The sequence below is a fragment of the Eurosta solidaginis genome, chromosome 3 (assembly GCF_040869045.1).
Source record: "Eurosta solidaginis isolate ZX-2024a chromosome 3, ASM4086904v1, whole genome shotgun sequence".
NCBI classification, from domain to species: domain Eukaryota; kingdom Metazoa; phylum Arthropoda; class Insecta; order Diptera; family Tephritidae; genus Eurosta; species Eurosta solidaginis.
The window spans coordinates 78,943,712-78,964,302 of NC_090321.1; the positions used below are offsets into that span (position 1 = coordinate 78,943,712).

The 20,591-nt window shown below is 38.0% G+C and overlaps 1 protein-coding gene and 2 pseudogenes across 1 annotated transcript; 2 read left to right on the forward strand and 1 right to left on the reverse strand.

Moving 5' to 3' along the window:
- Nucleotides 1-8,651: 8,651 nt before the first annotated feature.
- LOC137245915 (protein transport protein Sec24C-like) lies at nt 8,652-18,625 on the reverse strand (annotated as a pseudogene).
- On the forward strand, nt 11,460-12,124 carry LOC137247273 (tRNA (guanine(26)-N(2))-dimethyltransferase-like). Its single transcript, XM_067778371.1, has 2 exons — nt 11,460-11,636; nt 11,693-12,124. The coding sequence occupies exons 1-2, from the start codon at nt 11,607-11,609 to the stop codon at nt 12,122-12,124; spliced, it is 462 nt and encodes a 153-aa protein (XP_067634472.1). The 5' UTR covers nt 11,460-11,606.
- On the forward strand, nt 12,829-17,363 carry LOC137244049 (uncharacterized; annotated as a pseudogene).
- Nucleotides 18,626-20,591: the final 1,966 nt, after the last annotated feature.

Consider the following 20,591-nt stretch of genomic DNA (forward strand, 5'->3'; position numbering starts at 1 on the left):
CTAGCGAGAGTAGACTTTTTACATTTTTTTCCCATTTCGTACCTATATATGTGATTGTGCATTCCGCTCCCACTTATAGGATGTGGGCATAGTACTGTGCTGCTCACACACACGTCACAATGCTCGTCAAATGGCGGTCATATTCTCCGTCATTTCACTCTACATTTTCGAGTCATTTGACAATCAATTTTACTGCGGTTTTACCATTTATATAACCGCCATATAACATGAATTTTACCTGCAGATTTACTTTACCTGGAGCAGCCATATGAATAAAATATTAACCAAAAAAATTGAATTTTCAATATTTATTTTTAAATATAATAACCAAACTTAACATATTGTAACGAATTTACTTGCAAATCCTCTTATTTGCAATCCTCTGCTAAGTTCGAATCACTAAACTGTTGAATAAATAACTCCAATATTGAATGATGGAAAAATGGCCTTTATTAAGTACTTCACAATAACACTCAAACTGTGCAACGAATAGCTTAATAACCAAACTGATATCTTAAAGGAAACTGACTTTCAAAATAATAGTGCTATTGCTCGCTAGATATCGTCTTACTCGTAACTGCTTGACAATTCAAATCAAACTGAATTACTTCTTACTCGCTGGCGCCGCTTTTATAGTTTACGCTGCATACTTCTAGGCTCTTCGATTTCCAGAAGTTACTAGTTGTTTCGGCTACAAAATCGCCAGCCACAACTACGTGCATAAATTATTGCTCACTCTTGTGACAACTCAGATAAGGTATATGCATGTGTTTGTAGTTTACAGTCTCCCGCACACACATAAGCGTATAAGTAAATTCATCGGTGTGTGACATCTCATCTCTTGCTGCCTTGTATGTAAATGTTGCTCATTGGAATGTGTACATATGTGTAGACGCAATTATTTATTCGTTTAAGTAGATACATAATGATTGAATTATTGATGTGCATTCACGTCACTGCTTAGATCGGCTTAGAGCTGGCAGCACTCCTTAGTTTTGCTAATATTCGTAACACTGCCCTCCACCTAAGTCTGATCGTCCCGATCAGACAAATCTCTCGATCTAAACGCTGCTAGCATCGCCAAATGTACCACTCTTCTACTCCGTGGTATCTCAATGCTTTGTATGCGGTAGATGGTATCACTGAACTTCTTCACAATCTTGTACGGGCCTTCCCAACTGCACCGAAATTTGGATGGAACAACTTTCCGCCGGTGAGGGTTGTATAACAGTACCAAATCTCCCGCCAAGAAACTTTTCGAATTATTGTTCTCATGGTACCTGCGTTTCATCGTACCACTCAATACCCTGGTTCGTTCCTTTACACTCTGTTGTTTGGCCGATGAACTACTTCGTAGAGCTTGCGCTGGACGGATTTGCTTTGCATAATCAGTATCGTTCCCACGTTTCCCCACAGTAGTGCGCTCTGGATTGAAACTACCCTCGCATTCCTTCTCGAAAATTCGTTGCTTCATTTTCCTGCGTCTTTTAGGTTTTGTCAATGCCAGTGTTTCTCTCGCAGGTACTTTTGATTTTGATTTATTTGGCCCATTCGATCTATCAACCTTTGCCTTCGACTTCCGTGGCCTTTGTCGAGTCTTCTCCACCAGTACCCAATTACTGCTGAACCCTTTTTCCAAACTAAAGTTAAGTGGCACATCTTGGTTCTCATAACGCATCACCCTTCTCTGCATATCGATCTTGATGTCATGGTCAACCAAGAAATCTACTCCCAATATAACTTCATCAACAATCTCCGCCACAACAAATTTGTGTAGGACCATGACCTTCCCAATCAATACTTCACATATCACTTCTCCCTGAACTTGGTTATACTCGCCAGTGACCGTACGCAACTTTGCTCCAGGTAACGGTTTTACTCTCCTGTTGACCAAGTCAGATCGGATCAAGGAATGAGATGCGCCCGTATCTACAGTCAGTATTCGTTCGTTGCCATCCACATTCCCTCTGACGGTAAGACTGCTCGATTTTCTACCAATTTGCGACACAGATATCACAGGGCATTCAATAGCTGGATCTAACTCTCTACCTCTTACTCGCTCTTGCTCATCTCCTCCAGCTTTGCGTTTACGCCCACCCAAATTGTTGGAACTATTAAGGCCAAGATCGCAATGACGTGCAATGTGACCGGACTTCCCGCATTTGAAGCATTTAATAACTTTTTCACTCCGCTTTTGCGATCCTTTCAGCGCCTCCAATATTGCGTCTACCCACTCTGGCCTTTCTACTTCCACACGGCGTGCTTTGAAAACTGGCTTACACAGAAGCGACGCTGTTTCTTGAATCAGAGCTTGTGACACCGTTTCTGCGAATGTTGGCTTTGGGTTTGCGTATGTAGCTCGCTTTGTTTCGACGTCTCGTATGCCATTTACAAAGCTCTGAATCTTCACTCTTTCCGTGTATTCCACGGGTGCATCCGCATTTGCAAGATGAGCCAATCTTTCAATGTCAGAAGCAAACTCCTGCAAGGTCTCGTTAGCTTTTTGGTAGCGGTTTTGCAATTCTATTTGAAATATCTGTTTCCTGTGTTCGCTTCCGTATCGCCGTTCTACAGCAGCCATCAATGCGTCATAACTGTTCCGTTCGTATTCTGGAATAGTCTGTAAGATTTCGGCAGCTGGTCCTTTCAATGCTACGAAGAGTGCGGCAACTTTATCTTCCACATTCCAGTTGTTCACTGCTGCGGTCTTCTCAAACTGTAGCTTAAAGACCTGGAAAGGAACAGAACCGTCAAAGGATGGTGTTTTTACCTTTGAATTACTCGCTGAAACTGCAGGACGATTTAATTGTAACTGCTCCATACGACCCTTCAAATCATCGACTTCTGCCTGAAATTGAGCGATTTTTGCATCCTGCGCTTCCAGCTTTGATGTTACCCTTGCTTCCTGTGCTTCTAACTGTGAAGACATTTGTGCCACCTGCAATGATAAGCGCTCCTCTTGTTCTTCCATCTTTGATGTTATGCGTGTCTCCTGCGATTCCAGTTGGGATGCCATATATGTCTTCTGTTCTTCCAATTGCATTTCCATCTTGGATGTAATCTGTGTCGACATTTCTGACATTCGCGTTTCTTGTGCTTCAATCTTCGATGTTATTCGTGTCTCTTGGGATTCCAGTTGTGATGCCATATATGTCTTCTGTTCTTCCATCTTGGATGTTATACGGTTCTCCTGCGATTCCATATATGTCTGCTGTTCTGCCAGTTGAGATGACACTGTCGATGTTAGAGCAGATATTGCAGCTAAAATCATGTTCAAGTCTGTACTGGTAACCGTCTGCGATGTTTCGTTCTTCTCTTCAATTTTTGTTGTCTCCTCGCCATCAAGATGAAAGACATGCTCTTCCACATCAATTCCTTCTGCTTCCATTGCTTCTCGTAGCCGTGCCTGAAGTTCGAGTTTAACGCCGCTTGTATTCAATCCACGGCTCTCCAACTCCTTCTTCAGTTGCGGGATCTTCAATTCACTTAACTTTGCCATGTCCTTGTTGTCCTCTAGAATTTATTCAACAATTCCTCTTCTGACACCAATTGTAACGAATTTTCTGCAAATCCTCTTATTTGCAATCCTCTGCTAAGTTCGAATCACTAAACTGTTGAATAAATAACTCCAATATTGAATGATGGAAAAATTGCCTTTATTAAGTACTTCACAATAACACTCAAACTGTGCAACGAATAGCTTAATAACCAAACTGATATCTTAAAGGAAACTGACTTTCAAAATAATAGTGCTATTGCTCGCTAGTATCGTCTTACTCGTAACTGCTTGACAATTCAAATCAAACTGAATTACTTCTTACTCGCTGGCGCCGCTTTTATAGTTTACGCTGCATACTTCTAGGCTCTTCGATTTCCAGAAGTTACTAGTTGTTTCGGCTACAAAATCGCCAGCCACAACTACGTGCATAAATTATTGCTCACTCTTGTGACAACTCAGATAAGGTATATGCATGTGTTTGTAGTTTACAGTCTCCCGCACACACATAAGCGTATAAGTAAATTCATCGGTGTGTGACATCTCATCTCTTGCTGCCTTGTATGTAAATGTTGCTCGTTGGAATGTGTACATATGTGTAGACGCAATTATTTATTCGTTTAAGTAGATACATAATGATTGAATTATTGATGTGCATTCACGTCACTGCTTAGATCGGCTTAGAGCTGGCAGCACTCCTTAGTTTTGCTAATATTCGTAACAATATGATATAAACATTTATTTAAAGCATATCATTAGATTTAGTAATTTTTTCCAAATAAAGAATATATGAGGCCCCTAGATGCAAAACCAGATATGTTCTAAAAACCGTTATTGAAAATTCATAGCAATTTTAAAAATTTCAGCTTATTTGTGCTTTTCTAAGTTTTAAATATCATGGATTCATCTGGTTTTGCATCTTGGAGCCTCATATACACATGAAATTGCAACTTAAATTAATACATTTAATACAAAAAGGCAGTAAGTACTTTAATAATAACATAAAAGTATATTAATTGCTTTGAGCTATATTGCTGCTGCAGCTAACTTTATATTTGGACAATTCAGAAGTGTGTTATATTCATGTAAAATTTGAGTTGTTTACATGGTTTCGAATACAAAATTTGATTATTTGAATCAATTAAAGTCTACACCTTAAAGCTAAGTAGAAATTCAGATTAGATTTACTCTTGTTTTCAAATCAAGAATATTCAAAGGTGTCGTGGAATCGGATTGCTGTCGTAATGGAATTTGAAAGTAATAAAGTAAAGTAAAATATGAATTTAAAAATGTAGGACTAGTTATTGAGTCAGATTCATTATTGTTCTAAATCTAATCATTCAAGCAATAATTCTGCAACCCTTAGCAGGAGTATTGATTGGTTTCAAATCTAATTCCAACAGCAATCGTATCACGACATACCTTATTATATATGTACATGAACTTGTAACTTAAATTAATACAGTTCATATGAAGGAAAGTAAGTATTTTAATAATAAATAAACTCACCTTATTGGTTTTTATTTTCCAATTGAAATCTTTTCCAAGCGAACAGAAAATAATTTTAAGCTTTGGAAAAGACTCCAATTATTTGAATCAATTTAAATCAACAACAGATTAGATTTACTCTTTTTTTCAGATCAAGAATATTCAAAGCTGTCGTGGAATCCGATTGCTGTCGTACTTGAATTTTAAAGTAATAAAGTAAAGTAAAATATGAATTTAAAAATTTAGGACTAGTAATTGAGTCAGACTTATTATTGTTCTAAATTCAATCATTCAAGCAATAATTCTGCAACCCTTAGCAGGAGTATTGATTGGTTTCAAATCTAATTCCAACAGCAATTGTATCACGGCATACCTTATTATATATGTACATGAAATTGTAACTTAAATTAATACAGTTGATATAAAGAAAAGTAAGTATTTTAATAATAACATAAAAAATATATTAATTGCTTTGAGCTATATTACTGCAGCGTCATTTAAGTGGCCAGCACTGTACATAGCAAATCATTGTTATATTACAATATATTATATTTATAATAATTAAATGCTTACAAAGCTTAAGCTTTTTTTGTTTTAAATTTACTGTCAAAATGAAATTTTAATAAATATCACACTTCAAACGCCGCCGCAACAACTTACACTAAACCAGTAAAAGAATGCGTAATCCTTTTTCATGCTCAAACAAAAATTGTTTAAGCTTTCGCTGCGGCAGTCAAACGTTCTGTCATGTTGTTGATCATTAAATAGCCATTGATTGTTGATGTTCATGTAATAGCCATTGGTGGGAATTGAATTTCGTCATAAAGTAGCGAAGGCTCGGTTCTGCGCAAGCACATCGCTTATCTGTGTTAACAAACGATATGATGATATGATGATATTGGGTATTTGAGCCGTAGACGCAATGGCAGATATTTTGATTCTTTTTTTAGTGTAACATTTGTAAACAGTTGGGTTTCTCTGCTGTCGCCATCACCTCTAGAGAGCTATTGAAGAAACGCTCGACCAAGATAATATGTTGCGATTTACGCGCATAGATTTCTTCCACCTTATCACAGTTATTGATGGAGAAAATGCGAAAGCCATATTTACCATCCAATACGGAAATGGAACTGTAGACGAAGAAACATTTTATAAAATTTAATAAAATCAAAAAATGATAATTGTGCTAAAATGGGGTAAAGTATTGTATGTTAAAGTATAGCGAAGTCTCAGCGGCTTTGTCCTGGTGAAAATTGAGTTTGAATAGGTTTTATTCTTCATTCTTAGAAACATGTACGAAGGTACCTGGTAAGATATTAAAAATCCTCAACGCTTTTTTTGCAATAACTTAAAAAAACTCATATTCAAACTTCTGTTTAACTTCTACATATCAATAGCTACCTTTCCCACCAGGAGTCACTATTGCTTCTACGCCTATGCTATTGTTTCCTACATCAATGAGTTTTGTAATAAAATAAACAGCTATCTCCCCAATCTCTCGAGTTTTGTCGCCTCGCGAAACCTGATATTGTAACCAACCAAATCATCGGTGACTTTATTTAAAACATGGCCGCGCCAAATGTCGACCATATGATATTACCCTACCGACTGTCTTACACCCTAAAATCTTGGGTGTGACTTTCGATCAGGATCTACGTTTTGGAGAGCATGCACTAGCAATTGTAAGGAAAATCCAGAGCTGTAACAAAAATTTAATATAATTCGATAAATCCGCAGTACTTGGGGTAAATTTAAATAGACGTTTGCATGGTACGCGTCTCCGATATTGTCGCTAAGCCTAAAGGTCACTCACTGGAAGAAAATACAGTCCTGCCAAAATACTGCCCCCAAAACCGCTACGGGCTGCCTTCTTATGTCCTCAGAACACCACCTGCACAATGAGAAAACTCCCAATAAAGGAAAGAAATGAAATGCTAACCAAACAGTTTCTGTAGAATACCCAGAAACCTGGGCACCCCAACAGACATCTGATTGATGATCCAACACCGCTTAGGGGCTTAAAGAGTCATCTCCGTAAGCATTATGAGGAAATACGGCACCTGAGAACTCAGCCGTATGAAGCAAAAAAACACAAGCAGGTCCTCAGTGAACTCCACAAACAGGCGTCGGACCTTTATGCTAGGAATTGCCCGGTGAATCCAGTACTCAAAGAACAGTACCCAAAACTTGCGGAAGAGGACCGTATACTCCCCAGGAAAAATCGAGTCACTCTAGCTCAACTTCGTTATGGATACTGTAACGGGTTAAATTCTTACCTATCCAGAATCAACCCCGACATACAAAATGTATGCCCTGCTTGCAATGTGTCCCCACATGACACCAACCATCTCATCAATTGTAATGTGGAACCCACGCCTCTAACACCCCTCACATTATGGTCCACCCCTGTTGAAACTGCGAGTTTCCTTGGACTCCCGTTAGAGGATACTGATGACAATTTGTGATCGGTCGCACCTATTAGGTGGGCGAAGCACTGCTACAGCAACAACAACAATCTCGGGAACGATTAATATGATCACTTTAAACCTTCTAAGCCATCCCGCCCCACCCTCTATTTCCACGAGGAACTTGGGGTCGCCATTACACATTACACTGAACGAGTCCACGGCGACGTTACAGTTTAACGCCTTACATGTAGTTGGCAAAAGAAACGGCATATACGACCAGAAGGCACTCGAAGACGATGCCTCAAAACTACAACCAAAAGCAATAATTATCATTTCACTGACACACATTTTATAGCTTCTTTCTTCGGGATTTGGACACAATTTTTTCATTATATTACTTAACAGTTTAAAGGCTTCATTTGTATTGCGAACGTTTGTATGTGTTGTATAAAGTATGTAATATACCATCTTTTACGCGAAAGCCTATGCAAACGTGCACGATTCTGGGAATAGCTACGGTATATTGATAGCGTTGTTGTTCTATCATCACCTCTATACCCACTTTGCGACTTATTGCTACAGCTGCTGCTGCTTTTACCGTAACCGCTTACAAGCTAACTTAATAAATCTAATATTTCCTTATGCATGTGGCATAAAAAGTCTACGTTGCTGGGACTGCCATCTGTGCCGCGATCTTCGACAAGGAAATGTCGAAATACCGTTTCCAATTTATCATTTTGTCTGACGCATGTTACCTAAAGTAAACATTTTATATAGACAGCCACTTACTATCAGTTCAGATCACTTAAATATATTTAACATACCCTCATATTTCTAGTACGCTCCCTCATAATTGTATCAATAATAGCCGTGTTTTTTAACACGCGTATATCCGTTTACGCTTAAACTTTATATTGACTGCTAAGAGACAAACTATAAATACACCTCTGAAATTGCTGCGCATAAATTTTGTCCTACTAAATTTCAATACGCATTATACTCAGATGTAACTGAAATATGTGTCTTTGTTTCACCCTGTACACTAATTCTATGTATTATATGTGTGTCCACAATTCATCGCAACTGATTCAGCTATATGTTATACCCTATGGCCATCAGAGCGTTGCGTCTCCGCTTTTCGGTACACCCTGTTGCTGTAGCTAGTTGTTTTACAACAGCCGCTAGATGGGTCTCCTAAGCATTATCTAAGCGAAGATAGGCGTTTTTTAACACGCGCAAACGAAACGTATACGCGCGTGTTAAAAAACACGGCTAATATTATGCACACGCTGCGCTAATGGCGTATCACCAATTATTGCAAAACGTTCTGCATTTACTTGTTGTGTACATTGCACACCAAATATTGGTTGTATGAATGTTTGTGGTAACGATTGTCCCAACCAAACAAATAGATGCACACCATTTTCGAGTATGTAGGCACCATCTTCCAGCATATTTTCATGTGTACAACGTATCGACATCGGTAGCTCATTATCATCAACATCTACATTATGTATAGGTATGAAACGTGGATAAAAATAGCTAACAGACATATTTAAATCCATTGTTAATACAAATTGCATAACATATGAACGATCATCGATTGTCATATCGGAACCACCAGAAATGGCATCGTTCTTTAGTAAACATGATACATAAAGTGGTAGCAATTTTAGGCATTCCGGTAATATAAGTTGTCCCGCTGACATTGGTGAAGTACAATGTTTGCGGTAACATGCCAATATTTGTGCTGAACGATTTATTAAATTATCTTTAACTTGTTTGGGTGTTAACTCAAGCAATTTGAAACAAGCAAAGAATAACATCATGGCGTCCAATTCACAAGATTTGAAAACATCTGCTATGGTATTTGTGGCACGTAATGCTAAATTTAATATACGCAAACGTCGTTGACCACTAATCGATGTGAAGAGCAGTGCAATTTGTAAATATATATTCTCTTCAGGCGGTAATTTGTCGTCATGCTTGATTTCGATGGCAACAGATTTGTTGCAGTCTATTAGTGTGAGCAAATGTATATTAAAAACAATGTAAAATTTGTTCTAAATCGGGCATGTTCTGTATCTGACTTTCTTTCAAACTCGCTACCTGTGCCCGGCATATTTAAATGGGGTGGAAAGTGAACGGCAGATCATGCCTGTATATTTTAAACTTTATCCTACCTATACTAGCCAATTCCACATCGGTTGTATTTGTCATAAAGAAGTGTCCATAGAAGTCAGTTGGGCGTATGCCGGCTGAGGTGCGTACTCGCATTACTGCATCAAAAGCAATTGGCCGTGAAACATTTTTAATAATGTTCTCAATTAAACGATTGCCATCCAAATCAGCCTGTTATAAAATAAGAAACATTTATTTATCGATTTATAATAACTAAGTAAAATTATTATTACCTGAAAGTATGTATATTTGTAGACTTCACCGCCACTCAAACGACACACTTGTTCCAGTGCTGCTATATCAATATATGAATTATTGAAACAAAATAAATCGACTGATACACCATTTTGTACACATTCTTGACCCAGTTGATTATATGAGACACATTGTGGCGTGATCACGGTTTTTTCTTTTTCAGTACCAAGCAATTTACGATCTTCACGATTCTTCAATTTACCACGTCCTTCAACGATGGGTAGAGTTGAATTGAATACCAATAATTTGCCAGCACAATTTGATGCTTTCAAAGCTTCTAAGCCAGCTTGTATAGCTAGATAGGGTACAGTTTCAGTTTCTCTTGTATCGACAAACATTTTGGGTATTTGTTCCATTAATGCATCTAATAAAGCTTCAGATTTTTCGGGTTGACAAAGGAAGCCATCGAGTAGAGGCATAAACATATCATATTTAAGATGAATAAGTGCATGTAAACTTTTGAAGTAATATTAAACAATGCATCTACATACCTGTACATCGCCTACAAGCATCATTTGCGGCTGTGCCAAACTACTTTTAATATTATAAAAATGTACAGTACTATTGTAGGTAATGAAACCTACGCGCATTTTAGATTTTTCCTGACCCTGATCGAAGGGTAAATGTTTTAGAATTTCTTTCACTTGTGAGCATAATAAATGCACTAATCCCGATTTGATGGTGTTATAAGATACATCAATTACAAATACAAATGCTGGTATCTCCGGGGGTGTATTATTCTGTGTCAACAAAATAAGGAATTTGTAAATAACTTATATGAGATTTATTACCTGCAAAAATCGTGTGACCAAAAACGCACACAGCCACACGAATTTTTAGCAGGGGTGACGATTTGGAATGAAAAATTGTGCCAATGAAATAGCATGCAGACAAATTTTGCTTTCCCACAATGTATCGTGCTCTCTCGCACCTATTATTATCATAGGGATAGCAAAATACGACATTTTTGCGTGCAAAAAAATCTGCCATTTCTAATTCAGCAGAGACAGCAAGACAAATCGATTTTTTGGTAAATTTTTTCAACCTGTATTTACTACATTTTGCAGAAATTAATATACGCATTCTTTAATATTTTTTGGTCTACTAAAGTGTGTTTTAGCAAAAAAACTCATATCAATGTGTGCATGTTTATAAAGAAAGAAAGTGAAATATGTAATTGCATAGTATAAATAATCATGAGCAATTCTAATGCAGAATAGTAAATTTTGATTTCCACATACATACAAGAAAAAAATTCTTGATTATATGGATCTACTTACAAAATACATACCATTAAGATTTATTATCCAAAATTGAAAAAAATGATTATAAAATTCGGTGTAAAAAACGGCTATGTGTGCAATAAAATAGCCTCTCTTGTTGAGATACCCATCCATGGTCTCCATTAATTATTGTGACGGAGGTATGTTTGCAGCAGCAAAGTGAACCCAAACAGTGTAGGTCGTGGTGGTTGTTGTTCGTGGTCCGCATCAACTGGACCAGGTGGGGCAATGACGCCACATCTAGTTATACCAAGGTATATACCACAACAGCAACCAGGTGATGCAATGCCACGATAGCAGCAGCAACAACCTCCCCAGTCTGGCTATCATCGTTGATTTATAAAAAAACAGTGTCATGCATCTGTAATACTTAAATATATTCGTCTGTTGAAACAGTTTCCACGATTCACTGTTCAACGAAAGCAGCAGCTCAGCGTATGCCACCACCGAACAGCTGATAACAAAAACGTGGATGCACAGCAGTTTAAGGCCAAAATGGAAGTTGGGAAAATAGCTGAAAATAAGGTAAATATATGTTTAGCGTTATTAACAAAATCTCCCTAAATTTTATGAATTAACAGATCGCTACGAACGACAAAGCACCCGAACGTGTGATCAAAGAAAGCACTACAGAAATTATTGCCGACGGGGCCATATTCTACAATCCAGTACAAGAATTTAATCGTGATTTAAGTATTTCAGTACTTAATGTATACTCAAAGCGGTTGATAAGAGAGCGGGAAGCAGCGGCGCATAAAAATGCACAAAATACAAACGAAAGCAATGCTAATGACAAGAAACCATACACGGCTGGTGTAAAATACGACGATGGACTGCGAATATTGGAAGCGTTTGCTTCAACAGGTTTACGTAGCAGACGTTATGCAAAAGAAGTAGCAGGCGTGCGTGAAATTGTTGCAAATGATCTATTTAAGCTGGCAGTAGATTCCATTAGCGTAAATATGCGACACAATGGAGTGGAACATTTAATTGATATACGAATCAATAGCTAGTGATTTAACTGTAATAATAATAAAATTCGCAATAGGACTCTCACGTACCTTTCAACTTCATATGAGAAGCGTTTCGATGTTATAGACCTAGATCCTTATGGTTGTCCGAATCGCTTTCTGGATGGCGCTATACAATCACTGACGAGTGTGGGTTTATTACTAGTAACTGCGACTGATATGGCTGTGCTGGCTGGCAATACGCCTAAAGTCTGCTATGCCAAATGTAGTTCTGTGCCTTTGCGTATGAAATGCTGCCATGAGATGGGATTGCGTATACTATTGCATTGCATTGAAACGCACGCTAATCGTTATAGAAAATATATTGAGCCACTTTTGAGCATTTCTGCCGATGTTTATATACGGCAATAAAGGCAATGCGGAAGTAAAATGCGGTAATATATACCTATTATTAAAAATTAATACAAACAATATTTTCAAAATTTTTTTCTCGATTTACGAACACATTTAGAAAGGCTACAACGCCTGCTTAAGAGCCGGTATCTTGCCAACGCTTTAGCTTGGAATTAGAGGAGGATCTACAAACTTTGCTAGAAGCACGCGCAGCTCCTCGTGTAGCGATTGTGGATCAACACGAAAGTAACGTTGCTGTTAGCGGAAATGCAATGAACAATATATTTGAAATGGAGGATGATGAAAATAAATCCAACAATGCAAACACTATATTCGAATGCCAACAGCAACGTACGTCTGATGAAAGTTTTATGGCTTTAGAAAAAATGTGTGATAAAACAGCATCCGATCCTGACAGCGCACTATTTAAGTACATACATAGCGAGAACAAGGATATGGTTATAGAAGATGCTAAAAAGCGCAGCGCCGATGGAAACTATTTTAAAACCCCTTGTAAACAAGGTAAGTCAATATACAACATATTGAAAGTTGATAAGATTGTGTGGTTTAAATTTAATAATATAATTTTAGAACTACAAGAAATAGATGAAGAAGCACAATCATTGCAACGTCTATTGCATGACTTATGCCTACATGAGCAGCATCAATTGGATAATGAAACTCCTTTAAAAAGTATTGATGTAACACTCCTAGAAGATATTGAAGCGCCATCTTAAATGTGGGACTCCACAATAGTGGGCGATACCACTTTACAAACTTCACCTTTGAAAATGGTGAGACTTCTCAGACCATCTACTATACTAGAGGAAAATTTGCGAAGATCAGTCCAATAGTTCTTTGGGTGGTGATGATGTATCATCACACATAAGCTTTCAAAGCGCTCAAAAAGGCAGTGAAACTTCAGCGACAACAAGCTGTTATGAAACAGCACATGACACCACAGGCGCAAGTGCACCCAGGAAAGTTTCACATTATACCCAAAGCGAGTCCTCCGAAGAATCGCATGAACTGGAAAAAAGTATAATATTGATAAACCTAGATGACACACCAGAGCCGCCAGCAAATGAGCATGCAAGTGTGACTGAACTTATCACCAATGATTATAAAAATATGCATGGCAGTGAAAAAATATCTTCCAGCGCGTCCTTTGATGATTCTTTAGGAGTAATTGAGTTGTCGGATGATGAGTCAGATGAAACGGGCGGAAATTTAAACAAAAGTGTCTTTATTAAAGAGGAGAAAGAAAAACAACAGAAGGAAATTACAATAGAGCCAATAGCACGAAATGCGGAAAGCATGCTCAGTAATTACCATAACAAAAGTTCTATTGGCTTTGAAGAATCATTTGAAAATGATAAAGAACATCGTAGTTTGTTCAATGAGAGTACCGAAAAATCATTGCACGTCAATGATACCATGGAAGAAGTTGGGTACATGATGAAAAAAGGTATGCAGTATATGCAAGCCGCTGAACCTACAACAAAACTGGGTAATCTATCGCCAACCGTAAATGAAACCCAAATGGTGGTGAAACCATTACAGGAACGTGAAAAAACATTTACGTATTCGCCGAAAAAAGCAAAAAGCAACTGTGGCTCGCCAGCTAAAAAGTTTATCAATGGAAAACCTACAGCTGTTGTAACAGGCACTAAAGGTATGCAGGCAAGAGTTTTTATTTTTATAATCATTTGTTGGAATAATCCTAAAGAGCGATAAAGACACTCGAAGGTTTTAGGGAGTGTTAACGATGTAGATGGTCCTTTTTCGGATATAGATGCGTACACTCCGGTAACAAGCACTATTATCCCCAGTGCATAAGGGGGCTTAGAATATAGACGCGGTAGGTGTGCCTGTTGGAGGAGGCGACTAAAATACCAAATTGATTCATGGGGTTGCCAGCGCAATATATAGATACTACAACCCAATTGTCAACTTCCCCTAAGCATTGTGCATCCTGTTTCTTTAACAACTGGAGCTCTGGCGATCTCATAGCTTTTGGGGTGAGAGGGCGGAATGGCCTTGGAGGTTTCATGCTGCTATAACATGTTTGCCTGTTACTTTTAGCTCATCTTAATTGGATTGCCATTTGGAGGCGATAGTTTTGAGCACAGTAGAGAATGAGTGCATACCCCAACTGCAAGTAATTAAAATAAAATCAACTTTAGCACTGGTTGTTGTTGTTTTTGTAACAGAGCTTCGCCCCATCCAATAGGTCTGACTAATCACAAATTGTCATCAATATCCCCTAACGGGAGTCCAAGGAAACTTGCTGTTTCAACAGGGGTGGACCCTAAGGAAAGGGGTGTTAGAGGCGTTGGTTCCACATTACAATTAAAGAGATGATTGGTGTCATGTGGGGACACATTGCAAGCGGGGCATACATTTTGTATGTCGGGGTTGATTCTGGATAGGTAAGAGTTTAACCTGTTGCAGTATCCAGAACGAAGTTGAGCTAGAGTCACTCGCTTTTCTCTGGGGAGTACGCGATCTTCCGCAAGTTTTGGGTACTGTTCTTTGAGTACTGGATTCACCGGGCAATTCCTAGCATAAAGGTCCGACGCCTGTTTGTGGGGCAGCATTTTGGCAGGCCTGTATTTTCTTCCAGTGAGTAACCTTTAGGCTTGTCGACCATATCGGAGACGCGTACCATGCAAACGTCTATTTATATTTACCCCAAGTACTGCCGATTTATCGAATTATATTAAATGTTTGTTACAGCTCTGGATTTTCGTTACTAGTATTCGTGCTAGTGCATGCTCTCCAAAATGTAGATCCTGATCGAAAGTCACACCCAAAATTTTAAGGTGTAAGACAGTCGGTAGGGTAATGTCATATGGTCGACATTTGGCGCGGCCATGTTTTAAATAAGATCACCGATGATTTGGTTGGTTACAATATCGGGTTTCGCGAGGCGACAAAACTGGAGAGATAGCTGTTGATTTTATTACAAAGCTCATCGGTGTAGGAAACAATAGCATAGGCGTAGAAGCAATAGTGACTCCTGGTGGTAAAGGTAGCTATTGATATGTAGAAGTTAAGCAGAAGTTTGAATATGAGTTTTTTTTAAGTTATTGCAAAAAAAAACGTTGAGGATTTTTAATATCTTATCAGGTACCTTCGTACAAGTTTCTAAGAATGAAGAATAAAACCTATTCAAACTTCGCTATACTTTAACATACAATAATTTACCCCATTTTGACACAACTATCATTTTTTGATTTTATTAAATTTTATAAAATGTTTCTTCCTCTACAGTTCAATTTACTTATTAGATGGTAAAGATGGCTTCGCATTATCTCCATCAGTAACCGTGACAAGGTGGCCACAGAGTGACTCGGAGCGTTTCTTCAATAGCTCTCTAGTGGTGATGGTGACAGCAGGGAAACCCAACTGTTTATAAATGTTACACTTCAAAAAGAATCAAAATATCTGCCATTGCGTTTACGGCTCAAATACCCACAGTATATGAATGAATCGAACGCACCTAATTGTCTGCCTAACGGATAGTATACACAACTAAATCGAAAATATTGCACCAAACGAACTAGGTCTGAGTACTGAAACAGTACACATATTCAAAATCGATGAGAAGGCTGTGATGATGGTAAAGGGTGAGTTGTTGAATACCATACGAAAACCACTTTAACCCATCTATATATTTGCATTACAGCTAAAGCTTTACAAACAGCAAAAATTGCTGGCGCCAAGCAATTGGAAAAGGCAGTGAAGCATTCATCACACTGTACGGATGGTGTAAAGTTAGAAACTGCTGTTGTAACAGCTGCCACCGACACAACGGTCATCTCTACTTCGCCGAGTAACGGCTCGTCCGACTATCTATCGAAGACAGTATAATCATATCTTTTGCCAACACAGGTTAGCGATTTGCTTGCACAGGAAAAGATTTCAATTGGAAAACAAAAACCAATTAAGAGAGTTTATTTATTATTAAAGTATTTACTTTTCTTTATATCAACAGTATTAATTTAAGTTGCAATATCACGTACATATATAATAAGGGATGTGATACGATTGCTGTCGGAATTAGATTTGAAACCAATCAATACTCCTGCTATGGGTTGCAGAATTATTGCTTGAATGATTAGATTTAGAACAATAATAAGTCTGACTCAATTAATACTCGTACATTTTTAAGTTAATCAATTACGACACCTTTGAATATTCTTGATCTGAAAAAAGAGTAAACCTAATCTGAATTTCTACTAAGCTTTAAGTTGTAGATTATTCAAATAATTGGAGTTTTTTCTAAAGCTTAAATTATTTTCTGCTCGCTTAGAAAATATTTCAATTGGAAAATAAAAACCAATTAATAGAGTTTATTTATTATTAAAATACTTACTTTTCTTTATATCAACTGTATTAATTTAAGTTACAATTTCAAGTACATATATAATAAGGTATGTCGTGATACGATTGCTGTTGGAATTAGATTTGAAACCAATCAATACTCCTGCTAAGGGTTGCAGAATTGTTGCTTGAATGATTAGATTTAGAACAATAATAAGTCTGACTCAATTACTAGTCGTACATTTTTAAGCTCATCAATTACGACAGCAATCGGATTCCACGACACCTTTGAATATTCTTGATCTGAAAAAAGAGTAAACAACCATGGAAACAACTCAAATTTTACATGAATATAACACACTTCTGAATTGTCCAAATATAAAGTTAGTTGCTGCAGCAATATAGCTCAAAGCAATTAATATATTTTTTATGTTATTATTAAAGTACTTCTTTTTTATATTAAATATATTACTTTAAGTTGCAATTTCATGTACATATGAGGCTCCAAGATGCAAAACCAGATAAATGCTTATATTATATGTTATGTTTGGTTGTTATAATTAAAAATAAATATTGAAAATAAAATTTTTTGGTTGATATTTTATTCATGTGGCTGCTCCAGGTAAAGTAAATCGGCAGGTAAAATTCAAGTTATATGGCGGTTATATAAATGGTAAAACCGCAGTAAACTTTATTGTCAAAAGACTCGAAAATGTAGAGTGAAATGACTGAAGAAATGGCCGCCATTTGACGAGCATTGTGCCGTGTGTGAGCAGAACAGTGCTATGCTCACATCCTATAAGTGGGAGCGGAATGCACGATCACATTAATAGGAACGAAACGGAAAATTTCGTCACAAAAGTTCATCACGCCCATGCAAACGTGACTATGAATATAACCGCTGCAGAAAGTCACAATGACCGTAAAATGACTAGTCAAATGACGAGGAGCGTTTTTGCGTTTTTGCTTACGCGACAATAGTCCTTTGTAGCTAGAAACTCATATGTACCCAACACAAGTTCGGGACGTTCATATTTATCGACACGCTGTCCTGTGTGATCCAAATGTTGGAAATATTCACTTGGCACTGTTAAGAAAACACATGAATCAATGAACACAAGTAAGTAAAAGTGAACGATTTTTTTTACCTTCTGTTGTTACTTTACACATAAGACATTGCAAACGACGACCAGCATCTACAAATTGCATATTCGGTGACATATAAGCCTTGCAACGATTACACCTAATTAGACCCAATTCACAAAAATTACAATGGGTGGCTCAAATTCACCCTCAACCATGCGTGCCATTGGTGTGATGGTAAGCGTAAAGGGCAAAGCTGTTGTTTTTAATAAATCAGCTGTTGCAGGTATGCAATACAAAGAGGACCTGCAAACGAGAAAGATCAATGTATTTGCCAAACATAATTGCGTTGGGCTTGATCATACTGTTGCGACTGTTGATATTTACCAGTAACAGGTGCAGGTGGTTGCTAAAGAAAATAACACAAAAATAATCATCAGCAAATTTGTAAATTATTAGTTGTATTAGCATAAATTATAACCAGGACGTCCGGACGTGTCCGGGTATTGGGGGTTGAAACGGCTTGGGTGGTTGACTGAGCATTGGCGTCTGTCCAGGTTGTGTTGGTGGCATCATTTGACCCATGTAACCACGTGGTGCACCTGGCTGTTGTAGAGGATTGGCTTGAGGCTTAGCTGTTTCACCATATTGACCAGCTATAAAATTATTGTTCGCTTTTTGTTGTTGCTTGTTGCGCTTGCATGCAAGTTCATGGTCTATTGGATAATGGTAGAGCATTTTGGTGAGTAGCATTATATGGAGGAGCACCTGGTAGGTTAGCATTTGTATATGGTGTATTGGGTTGCGGAGCATTCGGACCCGGTTGCTTCAACGGATTCATGGATAAGCCGCTCCTAGAATTTGTTACCTGTTGGATGAAGAAAAGAGGAAAAATAAATATATGATTAACATCGGTTGATTTTTTGGGCTAACTTAAGTACTTTATTGAATTACTTTAAAGTTTGGGCGGCGCGAGTTAGAGCAGATTCATTTATTAGAATTACCGAAAGGGTGTTAATTATTGTTTTTTTATCCAATTAATGAATTGAAATTGAAATTACAAAAATTTTCCACCGCTGTTCTCTCGATGCTCAATAAAAAATGGCGGATTCGCAGAAAATTTGTTTGCATGCAACAATGACGTATTTTGCTATCCTTATAAATATAATAGGGGCGAGAGAGCACGATACATTGTGGGAAAGCAAAATTTGTCAGCATGCTATTTCATTTGCATAATTTTTCATTCCAAATCGTCACCCCTGTCAAAAATTCGTGTGGCTGTGTGGGTTTTTGGTCACAGGATTTTTGCAGGGTTACCATATATGTTGCCGTCAAAACCAGGCCTTATCGTTCGATCACGATGGCAACCCCCGCGCGCACAATAATATTTCTTCTGTTGCTACAATCTGTTCGTTCGTACATTTTTTGCACTTGCTCGTGCGTACATATATACGTATCCGGCAACTCGACATTTCAATTCGGAACAAAATAAAGAAGGAAGAAACTAAAATTTTTTAAAGCGCTCCCGCTATTTTTTTATATACTTTATTAAATACTTTATTAATGTATTGAATTGATAAATAAAGTTATAGCTGCCATTAAACATCAAATATTTCTCCTTCTTTGCCCGTAACAAATCTTTAAAAAAATTTAGTGTTTTGCTTTGATTAATTACTTGGAATCGCGATCATTGTTCAGCACTTGCACGTGCCAATAAAGGCTCTTGCATAAACCGGCGACAGTGGCTAAAGCGTTCGCAAGAATTTATCCAGCGAAATCAGCGGCATCAATTCCGAAATCAACAAATTGTACTCGAGTTTTTTCCTAGTTCACACTGTTACCTCGTGCAAACATGTGCATTTGCAAGGTATGCGGAAAAAAGGAGGACAAATCTGCAGGGGAAAACTGGTTGCAGTGTGACGAATGTGAAGAATGGTTTCACTTCGAATGTGCTGGAGTGGATGAAAGTGTTGAGCAGCGTGATTGGAGTTGCGCTTCCTGTACTGAAAATAACAATACGGGACCAGGGCATACAAATGCAATGCAAGACACAAATTCTTCTGGTTCGTCACAACAGCAAACGCAACCCGCTCAACCCAAGGGCAACGGATTAGAAGTTGGTGAGTATGTCCAGTCGCAACGTCAATCCAATGAAGGCAGTCGTCATCAACAACTTATGTTAGCTATGCTCGAAGAGAAACGTGCTGCTGAAGAACGTTTCATAGAGCAAAAGTATCAGTTACTTGCTCAAATGAATATTAGTGGCACAAGCGTTACAACTTTACCATTTGTTGCCACCAATACCCCATCACCCGCGCAAGTAGCAGCCAGGCAGGCCATACCGAAAGAGTTGCCTACCTTTAGCGGCGACCCAGAAGAGTGGCCGATGTTCATCAGCACCTATGAGCACAGTACGTCCATAGCAGGGTTTTCTAACGTAGAAAATATGCTGCGTTTGCAGCGTTGCCTAAAAGGTAAAGCACGCAAGTTGGTGAAGGACAAGTTGCTCCTTCCAACTATGGTACCCGATGTTCTCAGCACACTAAAGATGTTTTTCGGTAGACCAGAATACATTTTTGAATGAGTCATCGCTAAAGCAAGGAAAATAGCTCCTCCAAAAGACAAACTTGAAACACTCATAGAGTTTGCACTAGCTGTCCGTAATATATGTGCGACAATACAAACTTGTAAGCTGAACGAGCAC

Excerpts from the sequence above, each read along its gene's own strand:
- LOC137247273 (XM_067778371.1), top strand. The coding sequence starts at position 11,607 with ATGGAAGTTGGGAAAATAGCTGAAAATAAG. Across the intron at positions 11,637-11,692 it reads GGAAAATAGCTGAAAATAAG|ATCGCTACGAACGACAAAGC; the intron begins GTAAATATATGT and ends ATGAATTAACAG.